Source organism: Dipodomys spectabilis, unplaced genomic scaffold (assembly GCF_019054845.1).
Source record: "Dipodomys spectabilis isolate Male_0828 unplaced genomic scaffold, ASM1905484v1 ptg000156l, whole genome shotgun sequence".
NCBI classification, from domain to species: domain Eukaryota; kingdom Metazoa; phylum Chordata; class Mammalia; order Rodentia; family Heteromyidae; genus Dipodomys; species Dipodomys spectabilis.
In genome coordinates this window covers 859,470-883,038 of record NW_024870833.1, presented here as the reverse complement: position 1 = coordinate 883,038, position 23,569 = coordinate 859,470, and the positions used below count along the sequence as shown (strand labels likewise).

General features: G+C 34.5%; 1 protein-coding gene across 4 annotated transcripts in view; it reads right to left on the bottom strand.

Moving 5' to 3' along the window:
- The window catches only part of Dmd (dystrophin), a 1,242,252-nt gene that overhangs the window by 607,543 nt on the left and 611,140 nt on the right, over positions 1-23,569 (bottom strand). For 3 of the 4 annotated variants that reach the window (XM_042692422.1, XM_042692423.1, XM_042692424.1), the window contains exon 1: positions 23,195-23,356. In XM_042692422.1, the coding sequence (XP_042548356.1) occupies positions 23,195-23,356 (162 nt within the window). Of the gene's footprint in view, positions 1-23,194; positions 23,428-23,569 lie in introns of those variants that run through there. The other variant, XM_042692421.1, reaches the window with a different exon arrangement.

Below are 23,569 nucleotides of genomic sequence, written 5' to 3'. Positions count from 1 at the left end.
AGCTATATACACTAGGACATGATAAATTATATAGGATTCCAAGCATTCACACATTGAGGCCAAAGGAGGATATGCACAGGAGTGGTTGACAAGGCTCAATAGCTATGTGCATATAATGAATCCTATAAAATAATACTTTATGAAATGACCTCCAAGAAAAGATTTTTAAGTTGCTGCTGTTGTTTTTTGTTTTATTTTCCTTTTTATCTTGTTAGTTTGTCTTTGGGAGGGTATGGGAGGCACAGAAAAGGTGGACCAAAGGTTGAACAAATACAACAGTGGTACTCAGTAGACATTATATGGAAAATTAACAGTATCTATTTTTATTTTGTTGTCATGGGGCTTGAAATCTGGGCTTGGGTGCTATCCCTGCACACTTCAGCTCAAGGCAAGTGCTCTATCACTTGAGCCACAGTGCCACTTCCATTTTTCTAGTGGTTAATTGGAAACAAGAGTCTCATAGACTTTCCTGCCCGGGCAGGCTTTGAACCATGTGATCCTGGGATTTCGGCCTCTCAGTAGCTAGGATCACAGGCATGAGCCACCGGCACCCGGATTGAACAGTACATCTTATGCATGGGGATAGGAGGGAAAAACTCAGAGAGAGTGAGGGGAGACATAGTTTAAAAAGAATTATACTCATACTGACTCATGTAACTGTAACCCCTCTGTATATCATGACTACAATAACAATACATTCATTCATTTATCCATTCATTCAGGTTTTACAACATTAAAAATGATGGGTAGAGCAAAATGTTTACTATCATAATTTGACTATTATATATTATATACAATGTATTGAATTATTATAATATGCCTCATAAAGATTTAAAATAATATTGACTGCCTATCTTGATTTGCATAGTTGTATTGCAAATATATTTGTGCTTTCTGATCATTCTAAGAAAAAAATCAAAATCTGAAAGTTGAAATTGTTCAAAGTCTAATATTATCATATCTTTGGAAGAAAACTCCTATATGAACCCTACACATAAATATTGTGCATAAAGGCTTGTATCTTAAGGATAGTTAAAGGAAAGTAACTGTAAAATAATGGAGACATACATTTAAAATGCTGGTACTGTCAATAGCAAGAACAAAGTACAAGTAGCCTTTCAATCAACATTTGCTATTCTCTTTTCCTCTTTTCCATTACCCCCTCTAGCTTTTAAAACCACAATGAAATTGTTTTCTTTCTACTCCTTCTTTCCTTCCTTCCTTCCTTCCTTCCTTCCTTCCTTCCTTCCTTCCTTCCTTCCTTCCTTCCTTCCTACCTTTCTTTCTCTTTTATTATTTATTTATTTACTTTTGTCTGTCATGTAGCTTGAATACAGGGCATGGGCTCTGTCCCTGAGCTTTTTTATTCAAGTTAATGCTCTACCACTTTGAACCATAGCACCATTTCTGGTTTTCTGGTAGTTAATTGGATGTAAGAGTCTCACAAACCTTCCTTCCTGGGCTGCCTTTGAACCATGATCCTCAGATCTCATCCTCCTCAGCAGCTAGGATTACAAACGTGAGCCACCAGCACCCAGTTTATGAAATTGTTTTCTGTAACACATTGCAAACGTTTTACGTATACACACGGGTATAGAGAATAAACAACCTGGCATGCTAGTACCATACCTCTCACTTGGCATTCAAAAGATTATTTTGTTTCATTTGGATTAATTATTTAAAGTAAAAATTATATTGAATAGATGTTTATCTTTTAAAAGAGCAATGTGGATGGAAATAATTCTAACAAATGGGATAGGGTTATCATAAAGTTGGGAGAGAATTCGAATACTAAATTGAGTTCCTATTTCAGACCTCTGTCTCATCTACAGAGCATAAGCCAGCTCCAAACTCAAGTCTCCTTGAAATCTCATTTGAATTCAGAGAAAATCCATGATAAGCTTGTCTGTTTACTACACAAAATTCTCTTTGTGCAAAGCAAAATGGAAAAATATATAGATATACAACCAGGCAGGAAAAGGATACAGATAGAAATAGATTGAAAGAGAGGAGACACTCTTTCTGATTTATAGGACATTGTACTTGCTTAATCTATTTTTGTTCACATTTTCTTTTTGCCATTTTACAGCATACCAAAAAAATAAAAAAGCATCATTCTCAAATTACAGACTATTAAATAAACAGATTAAAAAACCTAGGGTGATTTGCATGAAAAGAAAACAATAAGCCCTTTGAACAGCACAAACTGAGGCTTTTATTAAGCAAAGATGGGGAAACTACATATCTTTTCAGTCTCTCAGTTATTGCAGAATCTGTAAATCCCATGCTCCATTACCCCCACACAAAACCAGAGAGATGTTCTCATATAATAGCAATTTATTCATGATTGAATTGATATCACGTGGTTATTTCTTTGCAATCTATACAAATAATTTTTGATTTAGGGGCTTTCTGTTTTGTTTTGTTGTTGGATCACTGAAGAGAATCAAATTTCTTTGTAGCTAGGACATAAAAATGAAATAAGTATATCACATATTTATTAATTTTGTCACAATATGTCATGATATCTGTAATTTCCTTTAACATGCTTTAGCATAGACATTGTGTGATATGCTAGTACATGAGCATCTGGTTGTTAAAAATCAGGAATTCATGTGGGGACTGGGGTCAGAATTTAATCAGAAAGGTCAGACTCTTGAGGCTGGTCTTACAAGCATTTTTAACTACTCTTATTACAGTCAACATTGGAGGCCATGCTAATGAGGAAAATTAATGTTAAAGAGAGGTTCACACTTATGAGGTTAGTGCTACTTAAGGTATATTGTGGGCTAAAATATTTGAGAGACATGCCTCATCCTTATAAAGATCAGGAGTGATATAATGTCTGTAGTTTTTGGAAGGGTATAAAAGATTTAATGTAAAAGCCATTCCATCTATACACACAGAATCCAAAGATTCTTGTTACCTGATGTCTTCTCTAAGGTTCAGGAATTGTGCCTCTAAATTCTCAAAAATTCTATGAGTAAATCATCACAGCGTATGATGGCAACACCTGACAGTGATATGGAAAATAATTTATTCCTATCTGAGATTTTTCTCTGCCTTTTTTACCAATAAATAATCTAATATTCTATTTGCATAACAGAATCACTATGCAACATTGAGTACAAATTTTAAAATAACCCATACTGTAAAAAGTGTAGCCAATATAAAAACAGCTAATAGCTTAGAATCCTTACCTCCTTCTGTTTAATACTACAGTCAAGCTTTTTCTTGGTATATAACATTACATTTCTGTTTTGATTCCCATATGGCTACATTTGTCTAATTATTTAATTACCAGATCTTTAAAGATTTTGCACTGTCTTTATAAACTATTTCTATCACATGAACAATTTCACAATCTTGCTTTGTTTTTAATCTTGATGTACCTACTCATGTAACTGTAATTACTTTTTTCACATTTGAAACCATAACAGAGTTGGTTATTTAGTTAAGATATCAAAAGGCTTGCATTTATATAATTGTTCTATGTGATAAGCACACACACGTGTCTGTCTTTATAGTCTGCAGGTTTGTAGTATGTGTGTTTGTGTGTATGACAGAGAGAGACAGGATACACACATAGATAATTACAGAGTAAAAGAATGCAAGAAATTAGAGGAATTTAGTTTATAAAACCAGCGATTCAGACAAGAGGCTATGGTGAAGCTAGTTCTTCCTACTCTTTACTCTCTGGTAACTTATCAGGGCTGCTGAAAGATACTCTTCTTGACCTTTTTTTCAAGCTGGAGATTGAATGAAGAAACTTGTGTATGCTAAGCATGTGCTATACTACTGATCTACAGTCCTAGCTCTCTGACATTTTTATCTTAACTCTTTGACAAGTTCTTAGTTGCCTTTCTGCTCAACATTCACATTGCCTATGATTGCTTATCAAGGTATCTGTGAAAATAGATACCCAGAAAAGCAATATGAAATCTAAAACTTTTGTTGAGTTCTACAATCATAAGTTTCACATTGTAAATTGTTATTAGGACTAGCCAATCAATATATTTTATATGTTTCCAAATTATGAAAAACTGTGAAATCTGAAAAAGTTTTGGCCTGAAATGTATTTTGGATGAGGGTTACTCAATCCAAAGCAAACATGTTTTCATCTAAACTATTTTTATTCCCCAGACCTGTCCTAAACCTAATTCCAAATGTAGAATAATGTTGTTTAAGTTCCAACATAATAACACATTTATACTATGCATGTAATATGCATGTGTGTATATACATGTGGTTGGTTCCCAATAAACCAGGATTTGAAATTGCAATCTAGTACTTAGCAACTATATTTCACTGGGCAAGTCACCATATCCCCACTAATCTCTTTACAAAACAAGGATAATAGAAATCTTTTTACAAAACAAGGATAATAGCACTCAGCTTGTGATATTCTCAATATAATAAAAATATTAAATACAATGTGCATAAAACATTATCTGGTACATAGAAGGACTTACCACATGGTAACCAGAAGCATCAAGAATTTTATGGGAGCATATCATTTGCCCTAACATTTTTGGCCTAAAATTGTTGAAAGCAATTTGGCCAAATGTAATCACTGTATACGTAAATAGTAGTAACTGGTCAACAATTATGTGATTGTGAGCCTTTCTTCTCATTTAAAAACCTTTTTTTTTTAAAATTTATACTCATATTTGTTTCCACTAGTCAATATCTTTAAGGAAAAACTGAGTCCCATAATGGGATTTTTCCCCCTTGGGAACACTTAAAGGTTTCTTTTATTATTATTATCATGTATCAAGGGAGAATATATGGCAAGGCACAGGCATCTCATGCCTTTAATGCTAGCTACTCAGGAGGCTGAGATCTGAAAAACCAAGGTTTGAAGCAACCCCAGGCAGGAAAGTCTGTGAGACTATCTCTAACCATCAAATATCTGGAAGTAGAAGGATGACACAGTGGTAGAGTGTCATATTTGACCTAAAAAGTCCAGTAAGCATACAAAGTCCTGAGGGCAAACTCCATGCCAGCATGAAAAACAAACAAAAAGGAACACTATTATACATATATAGTCAATGTAAAATTATATAGAAATATCAATCTGCAAATTATCAAAACAACAATCACAATCTCATCCTATGGGTACATAATATAGTCATACATATGGGTTTTCTACAACATATATGTATGTTTAAGTATGTAAAACATAGTACAACAAAATGTGATATTGGTTTGTAATACACTATTTATTTTAGTTATTTACTGGATTTTGGACATTTTTTTTTTTTTTTGCCAGCACTGGGGCTTGAACTCAGGGCCTGGGCACTGTGTTTGAGCCTCTTGTGCTCAAGGCTGGTGTTCTACCAGTTGAGCTACAGCACCACTTCTGGCTTTTTCTGAGTAGCTTGGTGAAGATATGAGTCTCATGAACTTTCTTATGGCTAGCTTCAAACTGTGATCCTCAGATCTCTGCTTCCTGAGTTGCTAGGATTACAGGTGTGAGCCACTAGTACCCAGCTGGATTTTGGACATTTAACTTTTCCCAACTCATCCCTATTTAAATGAACCCATCTGTTGTAAGACTCTATGATATATTGCCCATCTTACCCTTGAAAAATGAAGGGCTTATTTCCCTAGTTTCTAGAAGTACTAATGAGTAGACTACATTAAGCTGTCAGCCTCTGACTTAGTCTGTTCAGGTTGATAAAACCAAATGCCTTATAATAGATAATTCATCAGTATAGCTTATTGTTCATGGTTTTGGAGGCTGAAAAATTCAAGATCAATATGCCAGTAGATTTAGTGTCTAGCAGGAGCCCATTTCTCTAAGAGGATACTTTCTTTGTATCTGCACATGGTACGAGGGAAAGGCAGCTTTCTAGACTCTCTTTTATAAAAAGGTAATCTCACTTATGATTGCAAAGCCTTCATGGACTAATGATCATTCAAGGCCACACCTTATAATCAGCTTGATAGGTTAAACACTCAGGCCATAGTGGCCTCAATTATGTGAATTACGATGGATGAACAGCTATATTATTCTAGTTCATGTTCCCTTCCCAGCGTAAAAGCATATTCATGGTGTGACTTGACATGGACTTAATAAAGGTGTTGTTCTTTCTTTCCACCTTGTACTATTTTGGAAGGACCACTGCCACTTCACAACTCTCTGAAGGACCATCTACTGAGATCACATCAGAGTTCACTTTCTCCCTCTGCCTCACCTATTGACTCTAGGAATATTTCTAAATAAATACTCTGCATATGCATCTTCATCTTAGTGACTGCTTCCAAAAAACCAACTTATTACATTATTTTTAAGTAAATTCTAAATATGTGGCATTAATTTCTATAATGATTCTCTCCAAAAGTCTCTATAATATAGAAGGAAGACTTTCTATAATAGCATGATTTTTTCCCCTCTAATTCTTCTTTTACTAAGTACTTGGAAGTTTAGGAAAGACACATTGGGAAGAATGAAGATAAGATAGAATCCCTGCGCATCTCACAGGAAGCAAACGTAACTGTCTGTAGATATTGACAGTTTCTCACAATCATCTCATCATTGATGTTAGTCATAGATCAGACCCTTACGTGAAAACCTCTTGGAATAGAGATCCTCACCTTAGCATACTCTATGAGTTTCCTTTACAATTCAACTAAAAAGTTCTAACCTATTTAAAAAATTGTTTAAACACTTTCCAAAACACCTTAGAAACAGAGAAAAACACATTTCTCTCTTTTCCCTTTATAATTTGTAACATCAGGTGGCATGGTGCTTTGAAATGCCATACTACAATCTCCCTTTTCATTCCATCTCAGATTTGAAAGTTTGGTTTATTTATTTTTCAAAAATATCCATCATAATTAATTCATTTTCTCAGTGCTTATCATTTCTTGCAAGGATAATTGCTATGATTAGTAAGAGGAGCTCCATAAAAACCTATTTAATTATGTAAAATTATTATTTGTTTTTACATAATGACTTTGTTTACTTTGATGTATGTAAAGTGCTACAATTAAAGTAAAATGAAAATGTGAAAAAAGTAGTGTACAGGTTAGTACATCAATCACAGGGAATTCTTAAAGAATATACAACAAATGCTAGCATAGAGTTGAAATTTATTATTGACTAAGATCTGAAAACATGTTTTTAAATTTGACATCTAAAATATGACCCACGGTTTACTATCCTCATCAAAATGAGGTTCATGGAAGTTGTGCAGTGTGTCAATACATACTTGGCAAGGCTCTGAGTGCCTGACTTCAGACAAAATGCGTATGTTTATATTAAAATGAGAAAAAGGGAAATGTTCCCCAAATCTACATATTTCTCTATATTTAAGGATAGGGTAAAGTGAACAAATAACAACAGTTCTCTCTACTGCAGTAACTAGTTCTTGTTATGAAAAAAAACAGTTCATATTTGAAGATGGCATTTAAAAAGTTTACAAAGAAAAAATAAAATTTGAAAAACTGAATGAAATAGGATAATGACCAAATATTTCTTGTTTACCAGTGCTGAAAATCCTTGTTTTATCCTGTTTATTTAATCTATTATATTTCTCTTGATGTGTAATGAGAGAAAATGAGTATGTATATTCATTTCTCTAAAATGACAAAAGAAATAGTGTTGTGTTTTCCCTTTCTAGTCCTTAATTTGACAATTACATATACAATGCTACCAAGAAACAGGAAAACAGAAACAACAAAAAAAAACATTTTGAAAAATATTGTTAGAATACAAAGGAATAATATTGGAGACCTGTAGTGAGCCATGAGATCCTTCCAACTCGGAGGATTGACTACAATTGAATTGATACTCTTCCCAGCATCCTCTCCTGCAGCACTATCCTCTGGATCTCAGCCTCTTGAGTAGCTAGGATGAAAAGGCATGAGCCACTGGTGCCTACTTCAAGTGGGTTCTCTACTAATTGCAATGGAAGATATTCTCATACTTTAAAGGAAACCTATGTTTAGGCACAAACATAGAATTTGTTATAACATACTTTAATTGCCTTATTTGTTTTTCCATCTTCTTAAATGTTTCTCAAAATGTGAACACAAAAATTTCCAAGAAAGCTTAATAGGATTTCCCATAGCTTATTAACCCAGGTGGTAAAGTGACCATACTTATTTTTCACTCTATTTTTGTTTTTAAAGATGATCCTACATCCAAATTAGCAAACAGACAGTCTTTTCTTGTTGTCTGGCACCATTAATATGGCATTCCATTTTTATGCTTATGCCAATCCTGGGGCTTGAACTCAGAGCCTGGATGCTGTTCCTAAGCTTTTGTGTTCAAGTGTAGCACTTTGCTACTCAATCCTCAGCTCCACTTCTGGCTTTTATTTGTAGTGGTTAATTGGAGATAAGATTCTCACAGACTTTCCTGTCAGGGCTGGCTTCAAACTGCTAGCCTCATCAGCCTTCTGTGTAGCTAGGATTATAGGCATGAGCCAACAGAGCTCAATGGCATTCCATTTTAATTCTTAAAGGTGACAGGATATAGACAAAAATATTGTGTAATAAAGTAGGACTGATTTTAAAAATCAGTCACATTTTTCCCCTTTGTAAGCTCAGTATAACAGGTAAGTTCTTTAAAATTTCCTCCTAGCTGTGATAACTGTATAGACAGTAGAACGTAGCAGGAATCTTATCCTCAGATTTAGATGCCATAGCTCTCTGTTGTATTCTTTCCAAATCTCTTAGCAAGCAAATTGCTCAGAATAAGTAGGACAACATGACTGAGAAAGTGATTATGTTTTTTATAAACAAACTACCAATATGGGGGTTTTTTGGTACATATTTCCTTGCACTAGACTAGTGTCAAAAGCTGTAAATTTTAGGACATGAACTAGAATATCTCTTACTCATAGGCAAGAAGAAAAGGCAGAATTAAAAGAACTCAGAGATCTCTGTGCATCTATAAGTCTCACAAAAGCTATTGAAGGATCCTGATGAGTGGGGAAATCCTGAAAGATGAGTAAGACTGGATTCTCCAACTACCATAGAAGAAAGCCTCTGCACCATATTTTATTTGATTTTTTTAAAAAACATGAGAAACTGCATTCCTTATGCTTTCCTTGTGCTTTTGAAGTTGAGAAGTAATTCAATTGGATTTTATCAATATGGTTTATGAAAGAGTATTTTCATGTTAGCAGAGAAGCTAGGTTCAATGTTCAAAATTAAATTGATCCTTTAAAAGCAGAATTTAAAAATATGATAGCATAAATTGACAGTAATAATATTTGAGGGCAAAATTTCCTTTAAGAAAAGCTATAACTGTATGACAGTTGCACAATTTCTAATGATACAAAAACATCATAAACTTAGATTTAGAAAATTAATGGATAACTTACATAGTCTAATCCTCAAAGGACACAAGTGGTTTTTTCTTCCTTGCTATTGTTTCTATTTATAAGGTGACTTTTTGTTGCTTTGTAAGTCCCTCCCCCATGGTATAACCCTTATTCTCACTGTATTTGATGTTCATTTAATTTGGGGAGCAGAACAGAAAAAACAAATTGCTTAAATACGGATACAGGTGGACCCATTGAAACAATAAGATGTACAAGATGTTATGTTGAAAATGAACTTTACAACTTTGGCACGGGGGAGGGGTGTGTGTGGGGGGTGCAAGGGGTAGGGAGGTGGGGGGAGGGGGCCTGGGGGAGGGAGATGGGAAGGGATGGGAAGGGGAAACAAAGGAGAAGGCAACAATTCTTGATAAGAAATGCACTCATTACCTTGCTCATGTAATTATAACCCCTCTGTACAGTATTTTCACACACACACAAAAAGATAAAATGTGCTTAAGGTTGTTCATTTACGTGTTAGATTCTTTTGAGGAAACAATTAGTAAGTACTACAAACAGAAATAGGAAGAGTACCTAATTACAGGCCCAGGGAACATTTAGCACATTGACTAGCAGCACTATCCAGACTTTCTTTTTTATTTTATTTTATTTTATTTTTTGTCAGTCATGGGGCTTGAACTCTGGACCTGGACACTGTCCCTCGGCTTTTCAGCTCAAGGCAAGTGCTCTACCACTTGAGCCACAGCTCTACTTCTGGTTTTCTGGTGGTTTATTGGAGGTAAGAGTCTCACAGGCTTTCCTGTCCCGGCTGGCTTTGAACCATGATCCTCAGATCTCAGCCCCTGAATAGCTAGGATTACAGGCATGAGCTACCAGCATCCATCTTATCCAGACTTTCTTGACTGTACACAGCTACTATTTACTTTTTATCCTCCATATAGTAACCCCCATTTATTTAAAATTTTGTGAATGTGAGATTGTATTAATCTATAATGTATTTTTGAAACCAGCAAAATATTTGAAGCTTGAAAAGAATAAGGCAAGAATAACTATAAATAGAATTTCTGGTTCCTCTTCTATATCCCCATTGAACTTCTCTTATTGAACACTGAGAGGAACAAAGTTTTCCATTTCAATCAGAATGTAAAAAGTTGCATGTCTTTTGACTTGTAGCATTCTGAAAAGTGCTAAAACCTATTGAGGCACTTTAATGTATTTAAATAGTGCCCTGCACAATGTGCTTCTCTTTAAAACTAGCTTACAGACATTAATAATTAATCAATACTTTCAATATAAATTACTGTATGTAAAATAATAATCCTTTTTTTTAGAGAAGTCAGATTTTTCTAGAATGCTGTGTTAAATTCTTTCTCAGATAATTTACTCAAGGGAAAAAGCCTAGTTACTTGGTCTGTGGTAGGCACATCATTTTGAGAGGCATAAATGTTATCTGGGTAACAGCTTCACAAATTACAGAGAGAGTGCAAAGAGGAAAGATTTCTGAAAGATTAATTTGGTAAAAACATATGCAGAGCAATGGAATGACTCAGAGACATGCTCATCTGATTAAGATAAGTTAGCATTCTTTGAACTGTTCCTGAAAATGTTTTCCACCAAAGGTTTCCATAGAGAAGTAACTGGGAAATGTTAAACTAAACAATGCTATCATTCATCTAGGCCTTTGCAATGGCCTGGCTATGGAGATGAACCTAGTAGATCACTAAAATACACAAAAGATATGTAAATTTCTCAGCTTTTTTTGTCCTTTTCAGAAAGATGCATCTAGTGCTCTGCAGCATAATTTGGGAAGTGCTTAAATCTCATCACCTAGGAAGCATGGAACCTTTCTTTGCCCTTATTAAACACACACACACACACACACACACACACACACACACACACGCACACACACACACACTCACAAAACTATTGAAGCATGATTAACAGAAAGCCGTACATAAATACACATAACTTGCTGAATACTCTGTAGAACTATCTCTGACATCTGTCATAAACCAATGTATCACCTCCAAAATTTTCTCCCAACTTTAGTATTATTATTGTTCTTTGTGAACAGTCATACTAACAGATGATCTACCCTTAAGCAACTTAATAAGCATGGTACTGAATACTGTATTGTAATGTATAGGCCCTATAATGCATAATAGATATAAAGGAATTATTCATCTTGCATAAGCATAACTGAAGCTAAGTTGAAATCTTTACACTCATTATTTTCCATCTTTTTGCAGCCTAATCTAATATTAAGAAAGGCCAGAGAGCACATTACTTCTAGGACAAATGGTGAAGAAGGAAAAGTCTAGGAGCTTTAGCCCTGGTTTGGTGCTGCAAAAAAGAATGCTGGGTGGAGCTTGTGGCAGATGCCCATCTCAAGGAATGAAGAGATGTACTAAGAAGGTAACATAGGGAAGGTAACATAGGCAAGGAAGAGAAACTTTGCCTTGCAAATATCTTACCTTGGGCTGGTGGCTTACAGATGTAATCCTACCTACTCAGGAGGTTGAGATCCAACTCTGGCAGGCAAGTCTGAGAGATTTTTATGAACTTTTTTTTCCCCAGAGCTGAGGACCAAACCCAGGGCTTTGCGCTCTCCAGGCCGGCACTCTTCCGCTGAGCTAAACCCCCAGCCCAAGTCTGAGAGATTTTTATTTCCAATCACCAAAAAGCCAGAAGTGGAGCTGTGGCTCAAGTGGTTAAGTGCTAGCCTTGAGCAAAAAGAGCTCAGGGACAGTGTGTGTAGGCCCTGAGTTCAAGCACCAGGCCTGCCAAGCACGCGTGCGTGCACACGGGCGCGCACACACCCACACCCACATACACACCCACACCCTATTTAATGTTTAAAAAGCATTATACTAATAGTACTTATTTTCCTTTTTATCTTTTCATCATTACATGGTATATCTTTTTCCTGAGCTTAGTGAATTTATTTGGGCCTTAATAATTTAGAATGTAAAGCCTAGTCACTTAAAACCATATATACATATCAATGGAAATGAACGTGATTCAAGTCATTATAATAGTAACTGTTTTCTGTGTTTTCCAAAGTAAAAATGTTCAAGGGCAAGAATGGAAATGAATAATAAAATTTTGACTTAATTTCATTTTCTTAATATCTGAAAAAAAATTTAATGGAGACTTTATAGAAGACCTGTATGGAAGATCACTGCCCAGTGGTACTTTACAGTGATGGACCTGCTCTCCAGTATTTTACAGTGATGGACCTGCTCTCCTGTATGGCAGCCACTTGTGGCTATTGAACATTTGAGTGATTTTTATTGTGATTTAAACATTTTTATTAATTTAAATTTAATAGCTGTATGTGGCTAGTGGTAACTGTATTGGGCTACATAGAATCATAGAATTATATACAACATATATGGGTCTTTCTAAAGTTCTTTCTTTTTTGTTTGTGTGCTGGACCTAGGGTTGAAACTCAGGGCCTGAACACTATCCCTAAGTGTTATGCTCAAAGTTAGCAGTCTACCATTTGAGCCACAGCTCCATTTCAGTATTTAATTGAAGATAAAAGTCTCATGGACCTGCCTGCCTAGACTGGCTTCAAATTGCAATCCTCAGATCTCAGTCTCCTGAGCAGATAGGATTATAGGTGTCAACTACTGGTGCCTGGCTATGAAATTATTTCTTAATGATAGAAGAAATATAAACAATATATGTCAATTACCTTTTATTATTAAAATCTCCTCAAATTTAAACTATTTTCAGTTACCTGTGTATAACATTATGATCATTAAAAATAACTGATGCCCATTAATAAACATTAATATTAGGAATGTTACTTTATTTTTATACTTCCATGTCATCTATGTGATGAAAAATCTAAGAAAATAGGGAACCTATAATATTATATTTATTTTTTTATTGGTATTATTTTTTTATTGTGAGAATACAGTACAGAGGAGTTACAATTACATGGGCAAGGTAATGAGTACATTTCTTAACAAGCATTGTTGCCTCCTCTTTGTTTCCTCTTCCCATCCTTTCCCATACTCCCCCAATCTCCCCCCACCCAATCCTCCCCCCACCCTCCACCAAAGTTGTAAAGTTCGTTTTTCCACATAACGACTTGTACATCTCATTGTTGCAATGGGTCCACCTGTATCCCTATTTAAACAATTTGGTTTTGCCCTTCCCCTCCACAAATTATACCAACATCATATACAGTGAAAGCAGGGGTTATACCGTGGGGGAGGGACATACAAAGCAACAAAGAAATCATCTTATCAATATGTTAGAAACAATTGCATGAAGGAAAAAATAAATTTGAATACTTATCTTGGGGTTACTACATTTAATGAGAAGCCCAAAAAAGGAAAAGAAAGAAGTATTACTTGAAAGTATCTTGGTAAGCAGAAGCAGTTGCCTATCCATATGATCATATTACTTCCAGATTAACTAAAATGAAAGGACCCAAATTTTCCTCAGAGCAGACAGGTTTTAGAACTAGATTACCAATTTTTAATTTAATTTAATTTTTTTATTGTGAAAATACTGGTTTAAATAGGCATACAGGTGGATCCATTGCAACAATGAGATGTGCAAGTCGTTTTGTGGAAAAACGAACTTTAGATTACCAATTTTTATATTCAAAATTATGAATATAGAAACACACTCTACCAAAATCCTCAGTTGTCTCCCTGAAGTTAGGAGTGGTCACGTGTCACATTTCTGGTCAATGCCATATAAGCAGACCTCTTCTATGTGAGGCTGCCAGAAAGCTTTTGTTTATCTTATAAACTGGAATAGAACTAGCTGGAAAATACTTCTACATTCCCTATTCCCCTTTATTCTATTTAAAAACCTTGTCAAAGTAGGCAGAAACAAATTTGCTATCTTGAGAATACAGGAAAAAGTCCACATTTTGAGGATGGCTATGGATAGATAAAGGAGTTGGGCATATAGTTTTGTAGCTGTTCCAACAACCCTGGGATACATCATTCTGGAGACTTTACTCTTCTAGGATAATAAATTCCTGTGTGCATAAGTCACTTTAGTGGAAATTTGCTACATCCAGTTGAGGGCATTCTTGAAACTGTTTATTGGGAAAAAATTTTCTTAATTGCTAATAATTTTAGCATTTTCTAAAAGTATAGTTGCTTCTGTCTGATATAGTATATGTTAATTTCCAGGAATGTTTTATTCACTGCTCCTCAAAACCAGGCAAATTGTCAATGTATTTGGTTTTGGTACCTTGTACACACACACACACACACACACACACACACATTTATCTGAATTGGAGAAAGGAAGTGGAATAACAAAATGATGAGACAAAGGACAAAGGAAGAACCAATACAACAATGATACTCACAAGATAATATGTTGGGAATGAACTTTACAACTTGGTGGAGGGTTGAGGGTGGGAACGTGGGAGAAAACAAGAGAGGGGAACCAATGCTAAGCAAGAAATGTACTCACTACCTTATGTATGTAACTGTAACCATTCTGTACATCCTTGACAATAAAATCAAATTTTTAAAAAAGGCATAAACCATTCTGTACATCCTTGACAATAAAATCAAATTTTTAAAAAAGGCATAAATCATGCTATACTTAGCATTTAAAATACACAAATATTATTATAGTCCTATATCAAATTGCTAAATAGCAAATGTGCAAATAATATTTTTTAATATCTAATATATCTTTATCTGTTTTGGCAAATAGAATACTATGACTTTTAAAAAGAATTTAAACTCATTTCAAAGGTGAAAATCCAAAAAATGTAAACAGTCAGACGGAAATTAATATTTGAATAGAGAAATTCGAGAGAAAAAGCTCTATAAGATGATATTCTTAATTAGAAAACATTTTGCAAAGAATTATTGATTAAAATGAATCCGATTATCAAAATGAACCTCACAGAGCAGGCAAAAATTGATCTCAAATGCTTCAAAGCTCTTATCAACTAACCAACTCTATATTTCTACTCAATACAATCAACTTTAAGAAGTATAAATACTACATTATTGATGTGATACATTGATAATGGGATTTGGTCGAAATTCAGCACTTGAAGTGGTTTTATAACTCTCATTGAGAAATTTCTTGATGCTACAAATAATCATTCTTATTTTGATTTAGAAAACACTTTTCTGAAAAAATTCATTATACACAGCTTCTTGTCTCTATTCATTTTTCCAACCACTGCTCCCTACCCCAGTAACTGCTTTGTTCTAGTGCTCAACATGTATCACATAACTTTAATATCAAACATCAATAAGCATAGTAAAGTGGCTGTCTGATTATTTTTTGTCACATATCTCAGAAGGCACATAGGTCAATCTGTGGAAGCCTTTTATGATTGATTTATACTGTGATATGATAAAAGTTTTACTTTGACAAAGTTAGTGTAGATTCTTTCCCCTTATTACCAACATCTACTATGGTTTTTATATATAGAAGAGTAAGAAGGAGTAAGGAGTAAGGTGTAATGTACTCATTCTGTTTTTGAAAATATAGCTATCATAGGGAATATGTTCCAAGACATCTGGTAAAAGTCTGAAACTGTAAACTCTAAACTTTAATAATTTTTTCCATTCAATTAATATCACACGTGGTGGGTATAACTTTTGCAGTTTTAGGGATAACAGTAGTACTAGCATAAACTTTTTGTTCTTACAATATCACAAAGATTTGCTCTTACCATAGACCTTAGTAAGCTCAGCATGTAATTTTTACTCTCTTGTTAAGTCATGAACATTCATCTTTTCACTTAAAGGAAAGCACTGGGCTTCTTATTGAAATATTCAAATTGCTAACATCACTATGCTTAAGCAAATTCAGTTTTAAATGAACACAAGCACTATAATACCAAAAATTGATCTGATGAGTGAGTTATTAAATGATTGACAGGAAGGTACCATATATAGAATGGATATAGGAGGAATGGAACAAGATAACTTGAAACATTCTTACTGCTCAGAAAAGTCTGTAACTTAAAAGTTATGATCTTTGATATTTTCCATGTACTGCAGGAAATTGAAACTACAGAATATGTAAAACTCGAAGTAAGGAGGTACTAATGAACATACTACTTTTTTTCTGGTCGGTCATAAGGTCTGAACTCTGGGCCTGGGTTCTGTCCCTGAGCTCTTTAGCTCAAGGCTAGTGCTCTACCACTTTGAGCTACAGTGCCACTTCTGGTTTTCTGGTAGCTAATTGGAGATAAGACTCTCAGGGACTTTCTTCCCCGGGTCAGCTTTGAACCATGATCCACAGATCTCAGCTTCTGAGTAACTAGGATTACAGGTATGAGGTAGCAGAGCCCAGCCATGAATGTATTTTTGCTCCATACTTTTCACATGAATCTTTTTCTTATTTCTATTTGGAAGACTTAAAAAAATAAACCCAGCTGGGCTCCGGTGGCTCACACCTGTAATCCTAGCTTCTTAGGCTGAGATCTGAAGATCACAGTTCAAAGCCAGCCTGGGCAGGAAAGTCCATGAGACTCATCTCCAATAAGCCACCAGAAAACTGGAAATGGAGCTGTGGCTCAAGTGGCAGAGCACTTGCTTTGAGCTGAAGAGCTCAGGGATAGCACCCAGGCCCAGAGTTCAAGCCCCATGACTGACAATAAATAAACAAACAAACAAACAAACCCAGAGTCAAGTATAAATTAAATTAGTATGGAGAGGTGAAAGCCATCACTGCAAATTTATTCAGCTTCCATAATTAAACAAAAAATATGACAAGTAAATCAAAGTATTGATATTCATGATATAATATATTAGATATTCTTTCCTAAAATAAATCATAGGCAATTTGTAATTCTTCAATATGGTATTATTTGTTTGCATAGAATATAAAATATAAAATTAGGGAATATGAAAGCATAAGTTAATTACTAAAATGTATTAAAAGTTACTTTTAGAAATTGAATAAAAAATGGACTTAAATACTTTCAAGAACTCTGCTATTAATTTTAGTAAATTAATAAAGAATCAAAGAATATAGTCATATCCTATTGCTTCCTTTTCAGAGTGAATGAAGCTATGAACACCTTGGAAGTTATTGATTAAATATCATAGTTTGTGAAATTTCAAAACATATGCAAAAATAAATTTCTATGTCCAGATTTTTAAATAAAAATCAATAAGATATTTGGAAAGAGAAATATAGCTCAGTTTTCTTCTACACATTAAAGGCAGGTACATAATTAGAGGATGAAAATAAATAAATCACAATTGCTCAACCATCCATTAATTCAGTGCTATATATAGATGTATATGATTAAAACAACCATAGCACTTTTTCCTGTTATGGCAGTAATTACCCTCTGCCTTTTGTAATTTTCTTTTTTTTCTTTTTTTTTTTTTGGCCAGTCTTGGGGCTCAAACTCTGGGCTTGGACACTGTCTCTGAGCTCCTTTTGCTCAAGGCTAGCACTCTATCACTTGAGCCACAGTGTCAGTTCCAGCTTATTATATGATTCATTGGAGATAGGAATTTCATAGACTTTCCTGCCTGAGCTGGTTTCGCACCATAACCTTCATAACTCAGCCTCCTGACTGGCTAGGTTTATAGGCGTGAGCCACTGGCATCCAGCTATAATTTCCTTTCAAAAGTTGGTGCTTACACCTTCTTAATTTATATCCCCAAGAGTAAATAATACTGGGAGCTTTACACCAAGAGGGGTTCAATAAAAAGTAGATGAATGAAAGACAGTCTTGAAAACAAAATCTCTTTAAAGGCAATCAATGTATTTCTAAACCATTTGCTCAATACTGTAAATCAGGGTTGTTTCAAAGTATGCATTTGAAGAAAATAAAAAAAATATTTGCAATATTTTAATTGAGGATGATTAAACATCTACTTGTTTTTTTGTTTTTGTTTTTTGGTTGGTTATGGGGCCTGAATTCTGGCCCTGGGTGCTGTCTCTCAGCTCTTCAGCTCAAGGCTAGGACTCTACTGCTTAAGCCACAGCGCCACTTCTGGCTTTTGCTGCTTACGTGGTTCTGAGGAATCTAACCCGGGGCCTCATGCATACAAGGCAAGCACTCTACCACTAAGCCATCTTCCCAGCCCTAGGCATCTACTTTTATATATTAATTACAAATACATCAATTTAACATAAGCAATCTCATACAGAAAAGTGAATAAATGTGTAAAAACACTTTTACTAATATTCATGGTGATAATTGCTTCAACTCATTCTTAACTATTTGCTACCATATACAAAGGAAATCAAATTTAAATCTAATCTCTTACCCAACTGACTGTCTCTTTCCGACTTCACTGTCTAATGACACCTATCTGCCTCTAGAATGTTTTTTTTATTATTGTGAAAATACCATACAGAGGGGTAACAATTATGTGAGCAAGGTAATGAGAGTACTTTTTTTTTTATCAGGCATTGTTGCCTCCTCCTTTGTTTCCCCTCACCATCCCTTCCCATCTCCCTACCCCCGTACCCCCCCCCCCCCGCGCCAAAGTTTTAAAGTTCATTTTTCAACATAATATACATCTCATTGTTGCAATGGGTCCACCTGTATCCCTATTTAAACAATTTGTTTTTGCCCTTCCCCTCCACAAATTATACCAACATCAAATACAATGAAAACAGAGGTTATACTGTGGGGGAGGGACATACAAAGCAACAAAGAAATATCTTATAAATATGTTACAAACAATAGCAAGAAAGAAAAGCCATTTGAGGCCTTATCTTGGGGTTCATTTTGCCTAACATCATTTCACTGAACATCAACTTATCTGACTGTTTCTGCAAGCTACCAGCACAATTATGTTTATTGCAGCATTATTTACCATAGCTAAGATATGGAGCCAACCCAGATGCCCCTCAGTAGATGAATGGATCAAGAAAATGTGGTATATATACACAATGGAATTCTATGCCTCCATCAGAAAGAATGACATTGCCCCATTTGTTAGGAAATGGGAAGACTTGGAAAAAATTATATTAAGTGAAGTAAGCCAGGCCCAAAGAAACATAGGTCCCATAGTTTCCCTTATTTGTAATAACTAGTATATCTCTAGAGTGTTTTGGTCACATGGGGTTTCAAAGATGATCTAGTGAAGGAAGGAATGAAAGCGAAAACAACTAACAGTAGCTATCATTCTCCTACCTAAGGGGTAATAAAAGAAGAATTCATATTATAACATACTGCAACTTCATTTATAGATTTCAAGGATCCAAAGTTAGGTAAGATACAAAGTCCAAAGGTACATTACTTTTTGAACAGTGTCACCTCTTCCCTCATTTTCTCCCAGTTTTTCCCCTCCTGACATCACTTCCCCACAAGTTGTATAGTTCAATTTCAACGTAATGTCTAGTGCATATCATTTATTTTACCCTTTGTCTCACCATCCATGTACTCATTACATGAGTTATGTACATCACCTTTACAATAAACTTTTTTAAAAAGAAAAAGAAAATTAAAGTAGTACACTTTGTTTACATTACACTTACTAAGTTTTTTTTGAAAAAAAGTAATGTTCAAACAAAGAACTAAAGTTTAGGATATAACAACATGAGTTTCAAAGTTTAAAAAACCACTTAGTTATCTATATTGCTTGCTGTAGAAGTGAGGGAAGATCTCAATTTTTAGGTATCTTTTTAAAAACATTAAAAATCATTTTATATACAGAAACTCTAAATTCAAGCAAAGAAATAAGTAAATAGAATTTACAACTTAAAAAAATAATAATCATAGATGGGTGCCCATGGCTCACATGTGTAATCCTAGCTACTCAGAAGGCTGAGATCTGACGATCGTGGTTCAAAGCCAGCCCAGGCAGGAAAGTTGTAAGACTCATCTCCAATAAACCACCAGAAAACTGGAAGTGGTGCTGTGGCTCAAATGGTAGAGTGCTTGCCTTGAGCTGAAGAGCTCAGAGACAGTGCCCAGGCCAAGTTCAAGCCCAAAGACCAACCAAAAATAAACACAAAAGAAACAAAAAAAAAGAATATTGATCTTAACAACAACAACGAAAATCAGACACATAAGAGTAACTATTTCCCATTAAAATATATGGTGTGCCGGGCGCTGGTGGCTCACGCCTGTAATCCTAGCTACTCAGGAGGCTGAGATCTGAGGATCGCTGTTCAAAGCCAGCCCGGGCAGGAGAGACCGTGAGACTCCTATCTCCAATAAACCACCAGAAAACCGGAAGTGTCGCTGTAGCTCAAGTGGTAGAGCGCTCGCCTTGAGCTGAAGAGCTGAGGGACAGCGCCCAGGCCCAGAGTTCAAGCCCCACGGCCGACAAAAAAAAAAAAAAAATATATATATATATGGTGTACCTACTGAAACTATTCAATCTTTGGCTAATAGAACCTTCTAGGCAACAGTATTGTTAGTTAAGAATGAATCTTGAACAATGCTATTATCATATTGTATAGATTGGACTATTTCTCTCAACCTCATCCTGGAGAGGTCTTATTAGAGGTTAAAAAACTTTTGCCAATTCAAGTCTTTATTGAGTACAAGTGCTATGGTTTAGTGAATTACCCAAACACCTAGCAAAAATGAATTGAAAATATAAGATTATAATTAGTATAATCAGATACAAGTAGTATAACTATTTTATGTACACTTAAATGTTATGATTGATAGAAACACTAGCTCTAATCTCACAATCCTTTCCCCAGATGTCCCATCCATTTTTCTCGCTCTCCTCTACCTGATTTTATCTTTCTTCCTTCCTATCAATAGTTGGCACTTGGATTCAATAAAAGAAGTCAGAAATCATCCTTACGATACATGTATTATACTTACTTATGAATGAATTTATAAATATATATTTATTTAAAAGTTTTGAATAATATACATATTTTATAAGTCTTGACCTTTATAGCCCAAGGGATGGCTCTTAAACTGTTTTAAAAGTTATCTTTGGATTGATAGTTAAAGGGCATCAAATTAATAATTCTTTCTAAAAGGGACAAATTGATTTGGAGAATTCTGAAGACAACTGACTATGTCTGTAAGAGTAAGTTTTATAAACCCATTGCAAGAACTATGGACTTTTCCTCTTCCTCTAATATCAAGTAACTTTTAGAGGAGGCTACAATGTCAATAGCAAGACAAGTTGCAGATATAAAAATAAGCTCTCATTTTCATATAATATTAAGTTATGTAGATTTCCAAAGTTACAAATGTTCTAAGGGACCAATTTCCGGAGTTCCCTGTGGAATCTGGTATTATTCACTAATATCTGTTGAATGCTCACAGTAAACAATGCAAAGGAGAAAGCATTTTCTGTGTATGGCAAAGAGTATACTTACTCTCATTTTACAGATAAATTACGTCAGATTCAGAAAAGTTGAATAATTCATCCCAAGTCACACAGTTGTAGAGAAGGAACCAAGCTCTGAATCTAGAAAAACTAACTTTAAAGCTTGTACTTTAAACAATACAATATATTGCCTCTTCTGGTAAAGAATAGTTCTGGAAGTATCAGTATAATGATTTTGTGTAATAATGGAATTGTTCTCTTTATGTATCATCACAATGTTATAAAATACTTAGCATAATATGTAGCATAGATTACAAATACAAACATATATACATATATATATCACCATATGGTAATTACACAGTTATTGTTTGCTGAAAGTAGATGTGATAAGTAAGGACAAAGGATTAGGAATTTGATAGTCTTAGATTTGAATCATTTCTCTACAAGCTACTACAAATGAGAACTCTATGAGTTTCAGCTACTTTTCCCCCTCAAAAAGTAGCAACAAATAATTATTAAATATACTAGAAAAATATTCATATATATACATGTACATATATGCACATATGGACATACATTTTTGTATACACACACCTAACACCGTATGGATAAATATGAACTGTGTGAAGTGTACCTAGAAAACGAAACCAAGTTCTAGAGAATGACTTGATCACAATAATGTCAGTTGCAAATGGAAAAAGAAAAGTCATCAACTTCATGTATTTTAAGTGTAAGATTTGACTTTCATGTTATTTGTATTCATACTGAATTGCTAAAATTCATTTCATGACAGCATCCCTCTAATTCTGCCCTTTATGCTCCTTGTTTATTCAAAAGAAAATTCCATACACTTAGACACCTTAGATGCAATTTACTATTTTTTTAGAAATGCTTGAAAGCTTATAGGAGTAAAATGACTATCATCTATAAAGCTTTCAAAGATCATCTTTGTTATCCATTGAGAAATATAAAAGATATTAGTTTTAACTGGACAAATCCCACTCATATCAATGTATTTTAGAGTTCTACTTGATGTCATAATTTTGCCAAGTAAACTCTAATGAGGTAGATAAATGGAATATTGAATGAAAAAAACATTTTATTTGAATATTGCATGGTACAAATACCAATACTGAGATCTAGGTGGTTTAAAAATATTTTAGGTTTTATTTCTTTTGTCTTTTTTGTTTATAGCTAACTTTCAATTACAGCTATTATTGGAGGAGGAAAATTGGCACTAATATCTTAGAGGAGTGGATATTAAACACATCCTAGATCATTATATGTGATCCTGCAGTACATTATGGCTGCATAGTGCCAAAACAAACAGTTTAAATGTAAACAGCTCAATTGAGCTAATTGTTTGATATCAAATGGATTTTTTAAATAGCACTTGTTTTGTGAATGTAACTAAGCTAACTGGATTTGTTAGGTTTATAGTTTGTTTTCTTGTATTTTCCCTTTTAAATTTGTGTCTACTTTAGATAATTTCATTTAATCACGTTTGTGATCATATGTAGGTTGAACAGAGTAAGTAAAGAGAATCCTGTGTTTAGTGATAGGGAAAGCTGACTTGGAGTTGGTGGAAAATGGTCTAGGAAAGTACCATGACCAGTAGAAAACCAACACTTTTAACATATTTTTATCTTTTTTTACTCATACCTTCTGCTTGATGATCATCTCATTGATGTCTTCAGGGTCACCCACCATCACCCTCTGTGATTTTAGAACTCGATCAAGGAGAGAGAGCCACTCAGTGAGTTCTGTCCAAGCCCGGTTGAAATCTGCCAGAGCAGGTACTTCCAACAGCAAGGATGATGGCATTTCTAGTTTGGAGATGGCAGTTTCCTTGGTAACCACAGACTGTGTCACTAGAGTAACAGTCTGACTAGGAGCTAAAATTCAATTTTTTTGAAAAAAGGGAAAAAAGAAGATATAGAAAATTAGAAATACAAACTAAAAAGCCAATTTCATAACAATAAATCAAGCTTAATTAAAGGAGAACACTTTGAACCAAACTATTTATGAAGTATTTGT